Here is a 20,404-nt window from a genome sequence, read left to right on the forward strand (position 1 = left end):
TGGAAACTAATTTTTTTCCTTTAAAAATAAAAGAAAACACATGAGTGGGCTGGACCTGGCCATGAGCTACATGTTTATAATTTCTACTTACCCTTGCGGCACAGATGGCTGCGCTCACTGGATGTCCCTGTGTTGCCCTACATTTCCCAGCCTTCCTTGTATTAGGTCAGGCTATGCCTCAGGTTCTGGCCAGCAGCAATGACTGGAACAGGCACAGTAACTTTCAGGACAGGGCAGTTAAAAGCCACTGTCTCTCCCATTTCTCTTCACTGAAGAGGCACCAACCCTGGAGGCCAAGTGGTGCAGATGACACAGCAAAGTAACACGGTGGAAGTGTCTGCTCTTCCCTCTACACCGCCACAGATCACAGGCAGGTGGCATCTTGGGGTCTGTGAGTGGAGGCAGCCAGCTTTGCCTGCACTAGCACACACCTACAGCGCATGTCTTAATTACAAAAAAACTGTATGGTAGTAATTGAGCATTTCCTAGTTTTCAAAGCATTTTCACTTCCCTTACCATGTGTGGTGCTCAACTCAATAAGGAGATAGGATAAGGCTTTGTTATTTCACAAATTAGCAAACGGAGGCTCTGAAGGTGGAAGTGAATAGCCCTGAGCTCTGTGACAAATAAGTGGGATACTAGTTCTGGGCTTCTTAGTGGACTCCCTATTCAGTGCTCCTCCTACCTCCCAGCTTAAGAACTGGCCTTTGCAATGTGAACTCCTTGGCACTCTCTGGGTCACCTGTGAACTGACATAGGACAACCTGCACTCTCCCCTGCGCACACTAGTTGCTTGAAGATGCACCTCTTACCTTTCCTGTGGACTTGGTCCCCTTCCAGATACAGAAGTAGCAGATGGTCCAGGCTGCCAGAAGACACAAGGCCAGCTCCCAGCGGAGATTCCCAATGTGCTCAATCCCATCTGAGATGGCCAGGACCCGGCGCCTACAGAAGAAAGGGCCATGAGTCACAGGGGCTGGAGATGGTCCACTTCAAGCAAAGCTTGAACAAAACTAGTGCTACAGAGGGGAAGGGTCAGCTGGCTCATTCCTTTACCCACGACCCACCATTAACCCAGTCATCTTCTGAGCCAAACCCAGGGCTGGGTATGGGAGCCTCAGAGGAGCAATACCCAGCTCCCTGCCTTCATGGATGCCCAGTTAGCAGATGGTTTATGGTGCAAGATGGTAAGGCTATGATGGGAATAGCACAGGGCCTTTGGTTTGACTAAGATGCTCCTAACCTACCTTAGGGTACTGGGAGACCACAGACAGTCCATAAACACTCAGGTCCCTCCCTCAGGGGACATCACACACCCTGGCCTGCTGAACTCAAGGGTAGCCACTGGACTTGCTTTGGTCAATGGCACCTATGTCACTTCAGACAGAAGCTTTCAGAGCCAGGTGGTGTGGTTCACCAAGTCCCCTTTCCCCTACTGTTGCTGTCATGACAGAAGCATATGTCCAGATGAGCCTCTGGAAGCCTGAGCTCCTGAGTGACTACCTGAACCCTCCTGCCACTCTGTGTCAGAGTGTTGTGTGAGCGAGAAATGAACTCTATTGCTTTAAGCTACTGAGATCTTTGGAGGTGTTTGTTACTGTAACATAAACCAACTTATCTTGACTGCTACAGGGGGCCAGGGAAAACTTCCTGAAAGAAGTGATATTTGAGGCTACTGTGAAAAATGATGGAATTTAGCCAGGAGAGAGAGGGGTCAAGGATATTTTAGGTTGAGGGAATGGCATAAGCAAAGGCCAAAAAACAAGCATGGGATACTTGGGGAATGCTGGAACACAGGGATCAGAGGGAAAAGCAGAAAAAGTAAACAGAGGTGTCATCAGGAGCCTTGAGTAGCATGCCAAGGGATAGGGTTGTCCCAGAGGGCCCAGGCCACAGGAGAGAGAAGACCCCTAGGTGCACCGAGGCAATGCTTCCAGCCATGGCTCTCCCTCAGAACCCAACCATTCTTCAGAGTTGACACAGGTCTGGCTCCAAGAACCCACTCCTGGGGTTTGTGTTTCTTTAAAGTCAAACTCGCCACGCTCCATATTGTGCAGAACCATGGCACCAACACAAACCCCTTCCAAACTTGCTCCACAAACCCCATCCCGGCTGCCAAACCACCCCCACCAGACCACGCCAGTCGCCTCAGTGCTCTGGGAACGTCCTTTGAGAAGGCAGCTCCCACCCCACCAAGCATGAAAGCCTCCCTCAGTGTCTGTCTCCCTGGGAATCGCCTGGGGCCTGATTCTGCATTAATTACTCAATGACACCAATTAGCACTAGTCTGCAGGCTCCTTCCAGCCCCAACCCCCAAGGAGAAATCAGGCAGGCCCCCAAACAAAATTGGGCTCTGTGCGGCCATGAATTTACTCAAAAGGAAACCAGCTCCCAGACCTATAGCCAGAAGTAGGAACATCCACATAAATACGCATTTATTGAGCAACTATTTGTGCCAGGCAGTATATCAATGCTAAGGTACTGATGATAAGAAGGTATGCATGGTATGCCTCTTGTGCTTAACCGGGATAAGTCAGACACAAAAGAGGTCCAAGTTATTTTAGAAAGAACAGAAATAGCCACAGAGTTATAACAGCAATCACTTTATTTGCTTCTTATGCCTTAGCAGCCTCTGGCTTTAATTCATTTTAAAACTACAGGCCTTACTAAATGAAACCCAAAGAGTATCTATTATTACAAAAGAGCAGTGGGTCCCAGAGCACGATCCTTGCGGGGTGCTTGCTAAAAGATAAAAATTCCTGCACCCCATCGCAGAACCAATGAAGTCTTAATCTTTAAGGAATGGTCCCTAGGAAGCTGCATTTTACCACATTTCCCCAAGGGTTACTCAAGCACAGTAAGGCCTGAGCACCACAGAAGAGGAGTTTCCTGGCAAGGAAAGAATGACTTACCAACTCCACCAAAATAGTTTTCAACCTTTATGTTTTTGGGGGGGTGGAGTCAGGAGAGGACTTGGAGAGGGAGTCAGGGATCCCTCGAGAAGCTACTCTCTTCCCAAAGAAATACCCTGATGCACCTCCCCACTCCCAAAATTCTGCAGGAACTTCAAGGGTATCACTGACCCCTTTGTCTCCAGATTAAGAGCCTCCTAGACAACATACACCTATCATCTGCAAGCTGCCCCCGCAAAGTGCCCTGAAAGCCCACTGTGAGAAGGGACAACCCAGAACGGGAAAGTGTGCCACTGCAGGCGGAAAGGACCTGGGTGTGCTCTGTCCTACCCTACTCCAGCCTCTGAGTTTTTTCCTCAAAGAAACACTTACACAAGATTCTTAGCTAGCAGGGATGCATGCACACACATGCCTTCTTATTGATGTAGTTGCTTTCTGAATGGGGAAACTGAAAGCTGGAAAAGACACAGAGGCAGGGAGAAAGAAGGGGCAGACCAGCCAGTAGGCTGGCTCAGGTCCCCTCTCTTCCACATTCTGGATGCTGCAAACTTTTGAGCCATGCAGGCTGCTTCAGCGCCCTCTCGCTTAATTGAACAATCTAATTCCCAGAATGGGAAGCAGATTACTAAAAGCTATGCAGAATGAATTGCTCTTTTGTTTCACCAGACACTATTTGAAAACATCCTCAAACTATTTTCTTTAGGTTTTAGCAGCGCTGACTCTAACTACCATGGACTTTGGGTTTCTAAAGAAAGGGAACTTAGGGGCCAGGTTCTCAGCCTGCAGGGCTGTGGGGTTGTTTTGAAACCCACAAGGGCAGCCTTTGAGAGCATGGGGGCTGGGCACTCAGCTCTGGGGACTTGGAGAAGGCACAGCTCTTCCTGGGAAAGAGTTTTCTTAATGACCCACCCCCATAAAGTGCTGGGACAGAAGAAAGGTCTGAATAAGGAAGAGTTTGCTGCCAACACCCTGGCAAAAAAAGGACGCAGGACGAGACCTCCCAATACCGTTCAGGGAGCGGGAAATGTTGAGACTAGATGGGGCCCTTTGGAGGGATTCATTTACTTGAGCAATATAGTGCATGTACTGTCAGCCAGGCACAAAAGCAGATTCTTCAGAAAGCATCTTTTTCAGGCCATAAGAGTACAATATTTCTAGAAATTTCCACCAAAAGGCTGAAATCTCAGAGCTTGGAGGCATAATGCCTATTCTTCTCCAGCCCTAGGCATATATAGACATGGGATGGGCTCAAATTCCTGCACTGCTCCTTCCCAGCTGTGACTTTGTGTAGGGGACATCACCTCTCTGAGCCTCAGCTTCCTCATCTATAAAATAGGAGTGATGATACCTCCCTTCTACAGGTTTTCAAACATGAACTCATCTAACCATCTCAACAATCCTTGGGGTAGGTACCATTATTATCATCATTTCAAAGACAGAAAAATGGAGGTATGGAGAGGTTAATAACTTGCCCAAACTCATACCACAAGCAACTGAGGGCTATAAATTGAACCAAGGGATCCTGTGCCCGAGCCCATACTTTCAGTCACAATGTTAACTTCTAGATTCTCCTATAACATTCAAATCACCACCTTCCTCTATTCTTTATAAATTAGAGCTAAGTTAAATGTACACCCCAAAGCTAGTTTCCATGTCTTTGTGTGTTAGGTAAAAGTAGTATACAGTACATGTCCTTTATGCATTTATTAATTTATACAAGAAATACTTATTAAAGTGTGTTCAGTGAGCCAGCTACTGTGCTATGCCCAGGGGTCCCTTAAGAGCTTGTCGTCTAATGAGGAAGGTAGATGAGTTAACAGAGCAGGGCACAGAGAGGGTCATGACAGAGAAGAGCCGGGGACCCTTACTGGAGATCTGGCCAACATCAGGACGTAGAGGTGGAGGTGAGTCCTGCCTGAAGGATAGTTAGCAAAGAAGAAAGGGGACATTTGGGGGCAGAAAGGCCACCAAGAGCAACAGTGAGCAGGCTGAAACGAAGGCTCAGTGAGGCCAGGGCAGGACATGTCGTGTCAGGCCAGAGCAGCAGAAGCCAGGGTAAGTGATGGAGGTGTGGACATGGCTGGAGTGGTGAGCAAGTGCTAGACTGTGAAACTAACTGACGAGGTGGGGCTTCATCTTAAGGGTGAAGAATGGAAGCATGGAAGAATCTTAAACAGGGGTGAGACCCCATCAGGTGCATGTTTCAGAACATTCTCTGGCTGCAGTGGGAAGAATGGGTGGTAAGGGTGGAATGAAGCAGGGTGTCTAGTGCAGAGAATTTTGCCTGAATTTGGACAATAAATACGGAGGGTCTGGACTAAGGTAGGGGAATGGCCCTGGAGGGGAACTGATGAGTTTGAGAGCAGCAGAGGTACAAGGTGGCAAGTAGCAGGGAAGAGGGAGGTCTAGGCTGACACCAAAGTTTGTATCTGGGTGGATGGCAAGCCATTAGCTAAGCAGGCGTTGGGGTTGAAGAGGAAGTGATGAATCAATCTTTTAGGTAAGATGACTTTGAGGTGCTTGAGGGACACCCATGGATCCCCAATGCTTCAAGGCACCTGGGTCTCTGGATACTAAGCTTGGAGAAGAGATTCAGGGAGGAGATTAAGGTGTCCTGGGAAAGCATGAGGCTGCCTGGGGAGCACTAAGGAAGGAGAGAGAGAGAGTCTACAGCAGAAGCTCCAGGACCTGGACATCTACAGAAGAGAGAGAGGAAGGGAGGAGGCCTTGAAGGAGGAGGTGGAGTTGGGTGAGCAGAAAGGCAGGGAGCAATCGGATAAGGTGGCATCCCCTAACACAGAAGGAGAGGGGGAGGGCATTCCAGGAGGGGAAGCAGCCCATCTGCCAAGTGCTGTAGAGCAGCCTGGTGAGAAGGAGAGTGGCTGTGAGATTTGGGACCAGGAGTGGTAGATGAAGCAAGGAGAGCTGCTCTCCTGATGGGGCAGACTTCAGATGGCATGCTGAGGAGACAGGAGGTGAGAGCTTGGTAAAGCAGCTCTCTTGGGACATTGGGCCACAGGAAATAAGGGCTATTTTACTTATATTTGTTTTGTTTTCAGGTTGGTGAGACTGGGATGGTCAATGGGAAAGAGGAGAGAGGAAGGGATAAGTTGTAATTCCAGGATGGTATGGGGGATAAGAGAGGAGGAAGTGGGTAGAAGTCCCAGAGATGAAGGAAGAAAAAGAATACACAGATGGAGTCATCATTTCTACAGGAATTGGAGGCAAAGAGTTGGGGAAACCAAGAAGTGAGTTTAAAAGCAAGTTCTGTCCATATTACAAGACTCTCAGAAGAAGGAATAACTTGCTGGAAGTGGAGGGTACAGTGGCAGGTGTCACCTGAGAGCACTTGCTCATAGCATTTAGTTCTCATCATGAAGGCATTATTATGTTCATTTTACAGGCATGGAAACTGAGGCCCAGATAGGTGAAGCAACTTGCCCAGACTGAGGCTTGAAACCAGGTTCCTCTGATGCCCAAAAACCCACTGCCTTGCCAGAAACAGATCCCAGGGACAGGATGCATGGGGCTCTGCCCTCTCTTATTCCTTGGGTATCACCTTCCCTTCCCTGCCTCTCCTACACACAGAGGGGTGAGCCTGGAGGGAAGGAAACAGCCTCACACCTAGAGTTTTGCTCCCAGACCTCCAGCTTCCAGAGCCAGGGGTGGTCTGAACAGGAGAAGCTGAGATGGTGCAGCCCCCTCGCCCCACCATGCTGCCAACACCTGCTGCCACTGCAGAGAGCCTGGGAGAGGCCCTGTGGGAACAGCTCCCAGCAGGGCCTGGGGGAGGCCTCATCTTAATGTCCGGCACGGAGCCGGCAAACACATCACCTTTCTTTAACCTGCCACAGAGAAAGTACTGCCAGGGACGCAGAGACCGCCCTAAAAGCTGGCACTGAGGAGCTGTGCTATAAATAGCCTTGCTCCGTCTTCCTTTCTGGTCTCCCAAAGCAACAAACAAACAAACAAAAAAAGGCCCATCTCCAAAACAAATGTGCCTTCCCTGCCCCCCCCCCGAATCCTTCTGCCTTCAGACTTTTGCTTACTTGCCTGGGAAGAAAGAAGTGCAGGCCCCCAACTTTCCCCATGTGTGGGGCCTCCTCCTGAGATGCTCACAGCTGAGGCCCTACTCAAGCCAAAGACCCTCCTGGACAAGAAATTGAGCCCTCTGCATCATGCATTCATTCAGTAGGTAATTCCAGGGTACTAAATCCATGCTGAGTACGCAAAGGTCTAGAGCTACAGGGATGAGTAAAGCAGGGGTGTTCTACCCTCAGGGAGTTTATTACCTGGGAGTATAAAAATAACAACATGGATGGCAACAGTGTACATTTCCTTCATGCTTACTCCTGATGTGAGTGCAACTATTATTCCATTTTACAGATTGAAAAACTGTGGTTTAGGGAGGTAATATACTCTGACAAGGCAGATGCAGAACCTGAAGCCACTTCTTTTCAACTCCCCAGGCAGAGCTTATGTCCACTTCCCTGTCTTGGGGAAGATGAAACAGGAACACATCATTCAGGGGATACAATTAAGGACCTAAGTTGGCCTGAGGGGTATAGAGGTAAAGCTCCAATTTCTTCTACTGCCCACATAAAAGTCCCCTCCAGTCCCCAAACACACCCTGCACTTTCCACTTTCCAAAATTCATTCCCATTGTTCGCTCTGGCAGGAATGTCCTTCTCAGTTCTCCCAAGCTTTCAAAATTCTGTATGTCTTTCAAGCACCAGTTCAAATAATATAAAGCCTCACAAATGTTTCCTAGGTCCCCACTCATACTCTTAGGACAAGTCTCTCCTCCCATCTAAAGGTTAAGTGAGCATCCACTGTGCACCAGGCACTAGCTAGGTCAGGGGTCAGCAAATATTTTCCTGTAAAGGGCCAGAAAGTAAATATTTTAGGCTTTGCAAGGCCTGTGGTCTCTTTCCCAACTACCCAACTTCATCCTTACATTGTGAAAGCCTCCATAGACCATTTGTAAATGAATGAACGTGGCAGTCTTCCAATAAATCTTTATTTACAAAAACAGACAGCAGATGGGATTTGGCTGGTTGTCTCCTGACCCCTGCTTTAGTCAAATGCCTCCCAAAGAACACTAATCCTTCAAGACACCCTGAGTTCCCAGGTCACATTGGGACCTCATTTGTGAAAATGCTGTACACTGTGGCCCTCCTTAAAGAGTCTCAATGCTCATTAGAATATTAAAGTCTCTAAGAAGTCCTGAAATAAAGACATCTCTAAAGCTTTGTGTAACCCAATGTTTCCCAAATGTACTTAGAAGTATTCCCCATTAAACTACAATGAGATATTGCTTCACACCCACTAGGATGGCTATAATCAAAAAGACAGATAAGAACAAGTGTCCTCAAGGATGTGAAGAAATGGAGCTCTCATGTACTGTGGGTAGGAATGTAAAATGGTTAAGCTATATTGGAAAAACAGTTTGGCAGTTCCTTATAAAGTTAAACATAAATCACCCTGGCTGGTGTGGTCAGTGGATTGAGCACAGGCCTGCGAACTAAAGCGTCACCAGTTCGATTCCCAGTGCAGGGTACATGGCTGGGTTGCAGGCCAGGTCCTTGGGAGGAGGCACGTGAGATGCAACCACACATTGATGTTTCTCTCCCTCTCTGTCTCCCTCCTTTTCCTTCTCTAAAAATAATTAAATAAAAAATCTTTTAAAAAAAGAGAGAGGCAAATGATTGATGTTTCTCTCACATTGATGTTTCTCTGCCTCTCTTTAAAAAAAAAAAAAGTTAAATATAAAACTCAGCGATTTCATTCCTAGTTTATTCATTAATAACCCAAAAGTGAAAACCATCCAACTCTCCATCACCTGAAGGATAAACAAACAAAATATAATATATTGATATTATTGAATGTTATTTAGCCACAAAAAGGAATGAATTAGTGACACATGCTCTAACATGGGTGAACCTTGAAAACATTACACTAAGTGAAAGAAGACAGTGACAAAGGACCACACACTACATGATTCCAATTATATGCAATGTCCAGAATAGGCAAATGCACAGAGAAGGGAAGTAGGTGAGTGGCTGCCTGGACGTATAAATGGAGATTAACTGTAAACATGCATGAGAGATCTGATTAGGGTGATGGAAATGTCCTCACCTGTATTATGATGATGGCTTCACACTTGGCAAATTTACTCAAAATCACTTGTACACTGAAAAGGGATGCAGTTTATGGTATGTAAATTATACCTCAGAATTATTAAAAAGTTGTCAAAAAAGAAGTGCCCTTCAGCAAGTGTCTGCCTTTCCAAAGCAGTATTTCCTAACGTTGTGCAGAACACACACTTTGGAACAGAGTGCTCTTCCAAAGGCACTCTTGTATATGTTACCTTGTTTTACTCCACTTGTTTTGAGGAAACTGAGGCTCCAAGTAATACATACCTTGCCTTGAATCACAAACTGGTAAATTGCAGAGCCTGGCCTGGCACCCTAGTCTCCTGAACCCAAGTTCAATGCTTGTTTCAGCCCTCCATGGCTGGAGGTGAGATCTGGGAAGTAGGAGGCAGTGAGAAGAGAGTATGTCTAGAAGTGGGGACTGTGAGAGCTTCAGAGCATGCAGGGAAAGCCTCCAATCTTGGGCCTCATAGGGAGACGTGAATGGAAGTTCTGCAGGTCTGGAGGCAAAGTACAGAGGGGCAGGCTGAGAAACGGAGAGGCTGCCACAGCCTGTGGGATTCCACCACAGGTTTGTAAAGTAGTCCATGGGTAGTCACGGATCCCGCAGAGGAAAGGGCCTCACTGCTCCATGGCTGGGGTCCCAGGACCCTCACATACCTGACCCTTTCTCTCCATCAGCACAGCCCAAAAGTGCTGCCCAAGCTTCCCCAGGATCACAGGTTCCCACAGTACAGCAGATCTGCCTCATGTGCCACTGTAAACTCCCCTTGGCCCCTCTGAGATGCTCTGTGTTAAGGTTGGCAGAGCCACTGTCTGCCACAGAGGGAGAGTGAGCAAGAAAGGTACATGTGCCATCAGGAGAAGCCCAGGGAGAGGAAGTCTAGAGTGGGGAGTAGGGGTCTGCTGCCAGCTCCCATGTATCCCACCAGGAGACCTCTGCTCTCTGAATGTCACGTTACCCTCCTCAGCTGTGGTGTGGGGAGGGTGGATGGGCTGAGAATGCGTGAGATGCAGGAGTGAAGGGAGCTACATTAACCAGTTACTTCCTGCCTGCCATCATCACTTCATACTGATGGCACCTTGAAGGGTGGGAGAGGTATACCCATTTCACCCATGAGGATACAGAGACTCAGAAGCACATGCAGGGTCCCCAGTAGTAAGTGGGTCAGTCCCTCCAGGTCTGGTACTTGATCCCCATTCTGGATTTCTTCGAAGGACACCATGGAGCAGAGGTGAGTGTGGGTGAGTGTGTGAGTGAGAGAGAGAGAGAGAGAGAGAGAGAGAGAGAGAGAGAAAATCTGGGGAGTTTTACATCTTTTCTCATGGTTTTGATAAAAACCATCTAGAATGGAAGTACTGCACTAGAATTTGGTAACATCCCCTTTTAAGTAATTTTGTGCCCAAGCCTGAATTAAAATCATTCACTCACATCTGTGCCACCAGCTGCAGGGTCATCAACTGCACACGCCAAAGGCCAGCTTCAATTCACACCTGTCATCTCACACACCAGCCCCTGACAAGCATGGATGTTTTACGCTAAATAATGCAAGACAGTGATTTACTGAACGAGAAGAGTTTTGTCTGAGGTTCCTTTTATGTCTTGATGGGTGCAGTAATGAAAACAAAGTCAAACTTTGTTACTAAGCACCCACAGTATACCCTGGCCCTGAGCATGGTCCTCTAAGAACATTACTTCATTTAGTTCACCCACTCATGGTATAAATGATGTGATGTCACTGTAGGGAAATAAAAAGAATTGTATTAAATGTACAGGAAAATAGTGGTATTAAGAGACTATCAATTGTTAATAGAGTTAATCTCTTAGGAGGTGGGGCAGAGAGTGGGAAACATGTTGCAATAGAGTGAATGTTAGTATCCTCCAAAAATTCATACGTGAGATCCTAACCACCAAGTGATGGTGTTAGGAGGTGGGACCTTTGGGAGGTGCTTAGGTCATGAGAGTGGAGCCCTCATGATGGGATTAGTGCCTTTATAAAAGGGGCCCCAGAGAGCTTCCTCAGCCCTTCTGGTATGGGACTCGGTGAGAAGACAGATTTCTGTGAACCAGGAAATGAGTCTTCATCAGACACTGAACCTGTCAGCACCTTGATTTTGAACTTCCCAGCCGGCAGACTGTGAGAAATAAATATATGTTGTTTAAGCCACCTAGTTTATGGTATTTGTTATAGCAGCCTGAATGGATTAAGACACATTTATAAGTGATCTATAATAGCTCCTCCTTCTCCACAGAGAATATACTCTAAGACCTTCAGTGGTTGCCTGAAACCACGAATTTTTTTTCCCCTCTCTATTTATACTATTTTTTTCTATACATACATACCTATGATAAAGATTAACTTATAAATCAGGTATGGTAAGATTAAAAACAATAACTAATAATAAAAAAGAATTATAACAATACACTGTAATAAAAATTACGTAAATGTTTCTCTCAAAATGTTATTGTACTACGTTCATTCTTATTGTGATGACGTGAGATGATGTAATGCCTACAATGATAAGATGAGATGAGATGAATGACATAGGCACTGTGACATAGTGTTAGGCTACTATAAGGGTTACTTGAACACAAGCACTGCCATACTGAGACAATCACCGATAACAAAAATGGCTACTAAGTGACTAGTGGGCAAGGAGTGTTACAGTGTGGATACACTGGGCAGATGATTCATGTCCTGGGCAGTACAAAGCAGGATCGAAGGTTTTGTTACACTACTCAGAATGGTGTGCAATTTAAAACTTATGAGTTGTTATTTCTGGAATTTTCCATTTAATATTTTCAGACCATGGTTGACTGTAGGTAAATGAAACCATGGAAAGCAAAGCCACAGATAAGGGGGGCTACTGCATAATCTGATACGCAAACATCACATTTATATGTCTGTTGCACTTTAATTGCTTACAACAACATTCCAAATTTTTAGTCAGCTAAATATTAAACAATTAAAATAAAATGGACACGGCACCCTGCTCAGGCAACAAAGCGTAGATTCGGATTTGCTTTGGTGCGCCTCCTGAGAGCTGTGAGGCGCTGCCCAGGCCTGTTCCCTAGCAAAGAATCTTTGGTGCGGCAGAACCATCTACATCCTCAGCTGGACCTCCTCTCCGTTCTTCTTAAATAAGGGCCCAGTGCTTCCCTAGGAGGGAGGCTTAAACAAGACGAAGCCTCTCTCTGAGAGGCGAGCTCCTCTGTCCAACTGGTCAGCACACAGAAGGAGAGGCAGCCCCAAAGAGCAGGGCCTTCTGAAGAAACTGTGCCTGCTGGTGGGGCAGTGGCAGTCAATGAGTCTGGCTTTGAGTTCTGAGTATATGGGGTGCAATCCCTCACTTCAAGATTATGTTTGAATAATAGGAAAATGGAGATTCCCCCCCCCTTCTGTCTATCTGAAGAGGCTGATTTTAAAACTAAATAAAATAATGTTAACAAAAATGATCTGTAAAATAAATAATGATTATTAAGGTGAAACCAGAGCTGTAAATGGGATTTGTCACTCACAAAGGAGGATCATTATCATCAATGACAGCTTATTCAGGGACCCCATGGATCCTATTTTTTTTAGTAGTATCAAATAATCATGCTCCTGGTTTTTAATTTTTAAAAATTCAAATAGTGCAAAAAAGTATAAAGCAAAAAATAAAACTCTCTTTCTATGCCCCATCCCATTCTCAGGTGATCACCAAGGTTAATAGTTTCTTATGTATCCTTCCAGAGATGTTCTACGGGAATAAGGTCTATACATATGTTTTTATAAACATGGTATTATATTCAACATTCTATACCTTGCCTTTTTCACTTAATTTTCTTAGAGATCTTTTTCCATATCAACACTTTTTCTGCCTCATTCCTTTTTAACAGTTGTTGCAGGAATATACCATAATTTATTTCATCGATATCATATTTAAGAACACATTACACATTTCTTTTTTTTCCTTAACTATCACAAACAGTGTTACCATTAACAAGCAGTACATAACTAGTGTGGTAATGCCTGTAGAACAGTTTCAGAAGTGGAATTTGAGGGACAAAGAGTATGTGCAGCCCAAGTACTGAGGGTTACTGCTAAGATGACTTTTGCTGCTCTCTAAAAGCCATGAGAGTTTGCACATTCAGATAGAGCCTCCCACCCTCCCTTCTCAGGAAAAGGAAGTGCGCAGGTAGAGATTATCTCAGTGCACGTTGGTAGCTGCAGAGATGTTAAGAGAACAGTTCTTTTCTCACCTCAGCGTATAGCATGACCAGGCAGAATTACCACTGTCCTCCCAAGACTAACTATGCCCATCTTCCCTAATTGGTAAGGGTACCACTCCCCACCCAGCCTCCCCTCTCTCCAGGCAGACATCTCAGTTTCAGGCACCTGGACGAAGCAAGTGCCCCACTGCCCCTGCTCCTCTGATGGCCTGGGGATACCTTACTCCCAGACCTAATCATTTACTCCACAGATGCTACAGCTTCTGAAGGCATCTCACAGGATCATTTCAAGCCCTTTAGAAAAGCACTGAGGTCCTTTGGTCTAGCTCCAGACTCGCTGGCCATCTGCTAGTCCCCAAACATCCTCCAGCTCAGAGTCATTGTCCCTCCTGCTCCCTCAGCCTCAGACCTTATCCTTGACATCCACTTGGCTAGATCTCTTACATCTCTTAGGTCCCTGCTCAAATGCCGCCTCCTCAGAGAGGCCCTCCCTGACCCTGAGACACTTTCTATTCCCTTTTTGTTTTTTCTTCAGGAGACTGATCCCAAGTCAACCTAATGCTTTCTGCTTATTGGGTTTGTCTGTGCTGTCAGCTCTACCAGGGCGAGTCTTTGTTTTATTCATGTTTTATCTCAGAATCTACAATGATACTTGACATATAGTAGGTGCATAATAAAGACTTGTGACTGACCAGAAACCTTGGCTCCTATCTACCTCCTTAGCAAAGCCTTCCACCATTCCCAGGCTCTAGGAGCAGTAGCATTGCAGGTAAAGTCTGCAAACCTCAACAACTTTAGGTCTTCTGAGCTCTGGCCTATGTTCTTTACCTGGCATGCCTTTCATTCACGCCACCATCAATCACATGAACATCAATTCATTCTGCAAAACTCAGATATACATGGTCAATTCCATGAAGCCTTCAACAAAGCCCAGACATCTGGGCTTCCTCATCTTGGCTCCATGCAAACATCATACAAATGATGCTGCCTTATATTTCAAAAACTTATTTTTTTACTTTCCAGTTTTCCCACCAGGCTGTGTGCTTCTTCAGAAACAGAAAGCATCCCCTTACCTTTATGGCTACTGATAAAGTGCCCAGAATGTACTAAGTGCTCAAAAAAAATGTTGAAAGAATATTCAAAGGAAGAAAATATACTAAGAGTTCTCCAGGTCCACCGTGAGAGGTAAACAGACCTGGCTGAGCCTTCCCTAAGAATGTTGAAAAGTACCCATGTAAGCTTTCAAAGATCTGAATAAAGTTTTCCTTGTAAAATTAGCTATCATGTATCAACAATGTACCACGTGCAAGGCATGTGGGCCTCATTTGATGCTCTTGGCAACCCTGAGAGTTAGGCTCTATGACCATCCCATTTTCAGAGGCCCAGACAGTGGCTCAGGGAGTCTACCTAAGCTGCCCAAAGTTGTGCACTGGGTGAGTGGAGGAAGCATGACTTAAACTGGGCTCCAGAACTTGCTGGCTGAAGTTACGCTGTGGCTGTGAATGGAGTAATACATTGGGGGTAGGGCAATCTAAACTAGTGGAAGTAGACAGTGTCACACAGTGTTTGTTTTTGGCTTAGGGAGAGGGTCTGGGGGACATTTCTGACCCTGTGGTCGGTACATAGGCCAACTCTGCATAAGGCTCAGATAAGGCCCATGAATCTGCCCCAGCAGAGGTAGGGGCTGAACAAGGCACCAAGCGTCAGTACCAGGAACTAACTTGGGCACCCCACTTACAACCCATCAAAGTTCCTCGTACACATTTTCTCCTTTCATCCTCACAGCTATCCAAAGAGGTTGGCAAGGCAGGGAACAAGGCTAATTCCCATCCCACAAATGCTATGGTCAATCACAAACATTCTCTTTCTGCATTCAAACCTTCCTAAAGGGCTTAAGATGTGCTGGGCTTGGTACCAGTGAGGACTTCTTTAATCCTCATCTCAACCTTGCTGGTGGATGCTACCATCATTTCCAATCTATAGACAAGAAAACTTAAATGCCAAGGGGTTAAGAAACATTTATTCATTTATTCACTCTTCCACTCATCCATTTCAACTAATATTCATTGAGCACCTAGAATGTGCTGGCACAATAATAGTGAATAAAATAGAATAGTCATTGCTGGCATGGGGCTTATAATCAAATGAAGGCGGACAGAAAAATGGGTAAACTAAGACATGAGGATTTCAACTAAGTACAATGCAGACAATAAAACAGAGTGATATGGGTTGAGAGGGAAAGATGCTGATTCAGCTGAATGTCAGGGAGGACTTCCCATATAACATTTGAATTAAGGCTCAACGATAAGAAGGAGCCAGACACACAAAGATGTGGTGAGGAATCTTCCAAAAAGAAGGGAACAACAAAAGCCTGAGAGGCTGGGACATGGCCAGTATGGACAAAGGACAGAAAGGCCAATGCAGAGGAGGAAGCGGGGCAGGGGGAAGAGGAGTCTGAGAGAAAGGCAGGGACAGATAGGGTTTCACTCCTGCTCCTCCGCATCCGCAATTTGGTGTACAAATAAAATCAATTCAAGGGGCCACATGATTTAGAAATAAACACATTTTGAAAAACTCCTCCAGTGCACACAAACATTTTGAACAAAGATATAGAACTGAATACCCCTTTAAACTTTATTTGGGCCAAGCACACAATATCTGCTCAATAAAATTAATTGAATGGATACCATGCAAAAGTTATTTCAACTGTATACAGAGTGAACATGAACTTGCTCACAAAACCCTTGGCTAAAGGAATTTGAGGGCCCAAGGAAGGGAAGTGAAAAGAGAACACAGCCCACCTGATGCTACAATGCTGATTATACACATAATAGTGCTCAATCCCACCAGAGGACACAGGCTCAAAATTTAGAACTGCAAACATATATAGATAAATGTACGGATACCAGATGCATAATGAAGTACCAAGGGAAACCAGGTTGACCTAGTTTTGAAATATGAAAACAGGAAAACAGGCCTCCCCCGTACCCCGTTAGGCCTCCTGCCCAAGCCAGAATCCAGGACAGACTCAGAGCCTGAGCTCTTCTCACTGGCTAAGACAGTAATTTTAATTATACCCTGAAAAGGGAAATGAACCTTCAAGATGGGGAGTGGGAAGGGCCAGGTGCCTAAGATCTAGGTGAAGCCATGGATGACCATGGGCAGGGAAGCAGCACCTTGTGAAGGATTTTATGGTAATTTGTGCAGGCTTGTCTTATCTCTGTTTCTAGAGGGCTAGAGCTGCATCTCATACTTCTGACACCTCCAAAAATGTACAGAGTCCTTCCTACCTGCCCCAGAAGCCCAGACATTTGCCAAATGAACGAACATGCCAACAGCCAATGCAGTCTACTCTGACTATGTAATATGGCCCTGAGGTCCCAGTGTTAGAGGAAGTGAAAAAAGGACAAAGGAGTCCACTGGTAAACAGAGGTGGGGTATCCATGAGATAGCGACACAGGGAAACAGGAAAGAGAACTGAAGAGGAAACCTGATCCAATACTTGAAGGGCTGTCACATAGGAAAGAAATAAGGCCTGTTCTTTCCAAAGCTCCAGAAGTAAACTGTCAGCTGAATTTAAGGAAGAACTTCCTCGTAGCACAGTATTTGTCAGGCTGTGTTTCATGTAATGCCAGCATTCAGGATGTGAAGATGGAGGAGGGAAAAGATCCCAAATGATTTTGTTGGAAAATACATGTGGGAATTTGTATTAAACAAAGGTAACAGATGTTCTTACTGAAGAGCATAGCTTTCACCCTGCTCGAATTTACGTGGCCCCAAATAGTTTTCATAGGATGCCATGTACATCTCCCAGAGTCTCTATGTTTCAAGTTCTTCTCTGGGGGAAAAAATGAATTAGAGCTCTCAGGCGAAACTATCTTTTAAAGGGATGAGTGTCAAACTAGCATTTGAGTACTTTTAGGATATATAATTCAACAATGCATAGATGATATAAATGCAATATGAATACAAAACTAGAACCATGGGTTCATTCTCCTACAGACTTTCATCTTGAATAACCAAGGTCATAGGCAAAAATGTACAATGTAGATATTGTAAAGGGATCCTGGAATTAATCAGTGCTGTTGCTGGGGAGCTGAGTGACAAGATGAGCTCTTACCAGAGCCCAATTTAACTCTTCTTACATAGTATTTTCTAGAAAATATTGCCTACCTGCCTTCCTTCCTCTAATGTATATGTTCATTCTGTAATCAATCTCACCCTCCATAGACCAGCAGTAGTAAATGAAACCACAAAAGGTGCTGCTTCATGGCTGTCTATGGGGAATTCAGACAATAAACAAGCACATAGCATAAATAATGATTTAATTAGGTATTTCATATATGTTACAAAGGAAATGAATGGTGCAAGAAAACAACAGTAAGTTACATGGATTCCTTTTCCAGTGTGGGATTTTAGCAGGGGTTCTTCAAGGGAACACAGGGACCATATTTTATATATCCTCAATATAGAAGTCCAAAAGAAGTCTATGTGACAGTCCTCTGTGAAATCATAGCCTGATGGGGTTGGAAAAGGCCACACAGCCCCTCCCCCCTCACAGTAGTGTCTTCTCTAGCACAGTATTATATGGATCCTCTATTTGAGACTACGACTCATTAGGTCTGGGAAGGGCTGAAGAATCTGCATTTCTAACCAGGTGATTCTAATGCTGCTGCTCTGCAGACCATATTTAAACATCGCTACTCCCTCGGGCATTTTAAAAGACCTAAATAAGTGTAGAGCTATGGCATGTTTATGGACAAAGAGGCTCAAGAATAAAGATGTCAGTATTCCTCAAATTAAACTGTAAGCTCAATACACTCCCAAATAAAATTCCCAGAGTTGTTTTGTTTTTATTGTTGTTTTTTTAACTTGACAAGCTGATTCTAAAATGTATTTGGAAAATTAAAACAATTTTGAAAACAACAAAGTGGGGGACGTGCCTTGCCAGCTCAAGGCTTACAATAAAACTATAGGTATAATATCAACACACAATTAGCAAAAGAGACCAATGAAACAGAACAGAGAACCCCGAAACAGACCTGTGCTTTCAGGAAAATATATGAAAGATGGCACTACCAATCAGTACTGAAAGGATGAATAATCCAGTAAATACTGCTGGGGAAATTGATTGTTTATATTTAAAAAACTGGATTCCTACCTTAGGCAAAAATAAAATTCCAGGTAGATATTGTTCATAAATGTGAAAGAAAACTATAAGTCTCTTAGAAGAAAACAGAAAATTTTTTACAACTTTGGGGTAAGGAAATAGATCATAAGTAAGACACCAACTGTAAAAAACAAAAAGATTGACAAATTTGACTTCAATAAATTTGAAGTTCCTATATGCCATAAATACATAAATAAGAAAAGCCATACACTATGAAAAGATATTTGCAGCACAGATACTAATATCTATAATGTATTGGGTTGGCCAAAAAGCCTATATGGCTTTTTCCATAAAATAAACACATTTTTTTTCATTTTCACCAATAACTTTATTGATTTGGATATTTTAACTATATCAGCTATCTCCTGTGTGGTATAACACTGATTGTTTTCAATTAATGTCTTCATTTGACCGCTATCAACCTGAACTCATCTACCCTACCGTGGAGCATTATTCGGTGAGAAATCTCTAGCAGGAAACTTCACAAAACGGTTTTGACACTTTGAATCCCTACATTGCACAAATCTTTTTTTTTGCATTTCAGTTGCATTTTTACCTTTTTTGAAATAATAAAGCATGATATGCCAAAAGTGTGGCATATTTTCTTTCATCTTCAATATTAAAATGGCTACATAAAAATTCACCAATTTTGATACATTTTAAAAAAATACACACTGATATAACAGCTGTCACAAAACTGTTTTGAATGAAGTTAAAGACAACTAAGTGCTACTAGAGCCATCTTACAGGAAAAAAAATGAATGAACTTTTTGGCCAATGCAATATCAAGATTTCCAACCTATGAGAAAAGACAAATTATTTGAAGAGAAAAGTATATGAGTAAGAAGTTCACAGATGAGGAAACCCAAATAGAAAATAAAAAATGAATAGATGCTCGACCTCCCAAGCAAATAGAAGAATGCATATTTAGAATAGTAGGATATCATTTCATACATACCCATTACACTGCAAAACTTAAAAAACTCTGACCAGACCAAATACAGTCTAGTGTGCAGAGCAGTAGAAATTCTCACACTTTTTTTTCTTGTTTGGAGAAAAAATTAGAGTAGTCTTTTTGGAAAGCTATTTGACATTATCTGCAAAAAATGACAATGCATGCACCCTATGACCCAGCAATTCCACTGTTACTTATACGGCCTAGAAACTTTCACACATGCACACAGAGAAGCACAGACAAGACATTCACTCAGTGTGCTTAATAGTGGGAAACGGGATGTAATGCCTACCCAGAGAAGCTCGGCTAAATACAATGTAGTCTATTTATACATTGAAATACTATACAACAGGGGGGGGAAATGAATGAACCAAAGCTACATGTATCAATAGAGATACATCTTAAATCAACAGTAAGTGAAGAAATAACACTATAAAAAATGTAAGTAATGGGTACCATTAATATAAAACTTTAAAACATGCAAGAAAGACCAAGGTATTATTTGGGATTTATCTATACATATACCATAAACACGAGAATGATAAATGTAAATTCAGCATAATGACTTTTAGAGAGGCAAGGAAAATAAAAACCACTAATAAAACCACTGCCCCTCTACGTTACTATTAATCAGCAGTAGGGTAGGGAGGGTCTTCAACGAACCAGACTTTTTCAGATGAAAAAGCCTCAGAAAGCATTTAGCCAGCCTTTGACCTCCTTGGGAAAGGGATCCTTCTACCACTACTATAGACACTCCTAAGTCAGGCCCATCGTGTATAGTTATGCAGGTTGACACTGCACAAACTTTGGAGCACACATTTCACAGTGTTAATGACATCTCCCTAGGGTTGTGCAGTGAACAAGTAACACAACCATATGTGGCAGCCCTGTAAGTCCCAGGTTATAAACCCCTTTGGAATGCTGATGAAAAATGCCCATCTCCTAGAAAATGCCAACCTCCCCAGTTACTGGCTCTAATGTCTGTGGATTCAGACACTT

The 20,404-nt window shown here is 44.0% G+C and overlaps 1 protein-coding gene across 1 annotated transcript in view; it reads right to left on the reverse strand.

Moving 5' to 3' along the window:
* SLC6A11 (solute carrier family 6 member 11) overlaps positions 1-20,404 on the reverse strand; it is a 121,252-nt gene that overhangs the window by 92,603 nt on the left and 8,245 nt on the right. The window contains exon 5 of the mRNA XM_054595889.1: positions 813-945. Coding sequence (XP_054451864.1) covers positions 813-945 — 133 coding nt within the window. The remainder of the gene's footprint in view (positions 1-812; positions 946-20,404) is intronic.

This window comes from Pteronotus mesoamericanus, unplaced genomic scaffold (assembly GCF_021234165.1).
Source record: "Pteronotus mesoamericanus isolate MK-2021 breed Mesoamerican mustached bat unplaced genomic scaffold, CSHL_Meso_final scaffold_54, whole genome shotgun sequence".
NCBI classification, from domain to species: Eukaryota; Metazoa; Chordata; class Mammalia; order Chiroptera; family Mormoopidae; genus Pteronotus; species Pteronotus mesoamericanus.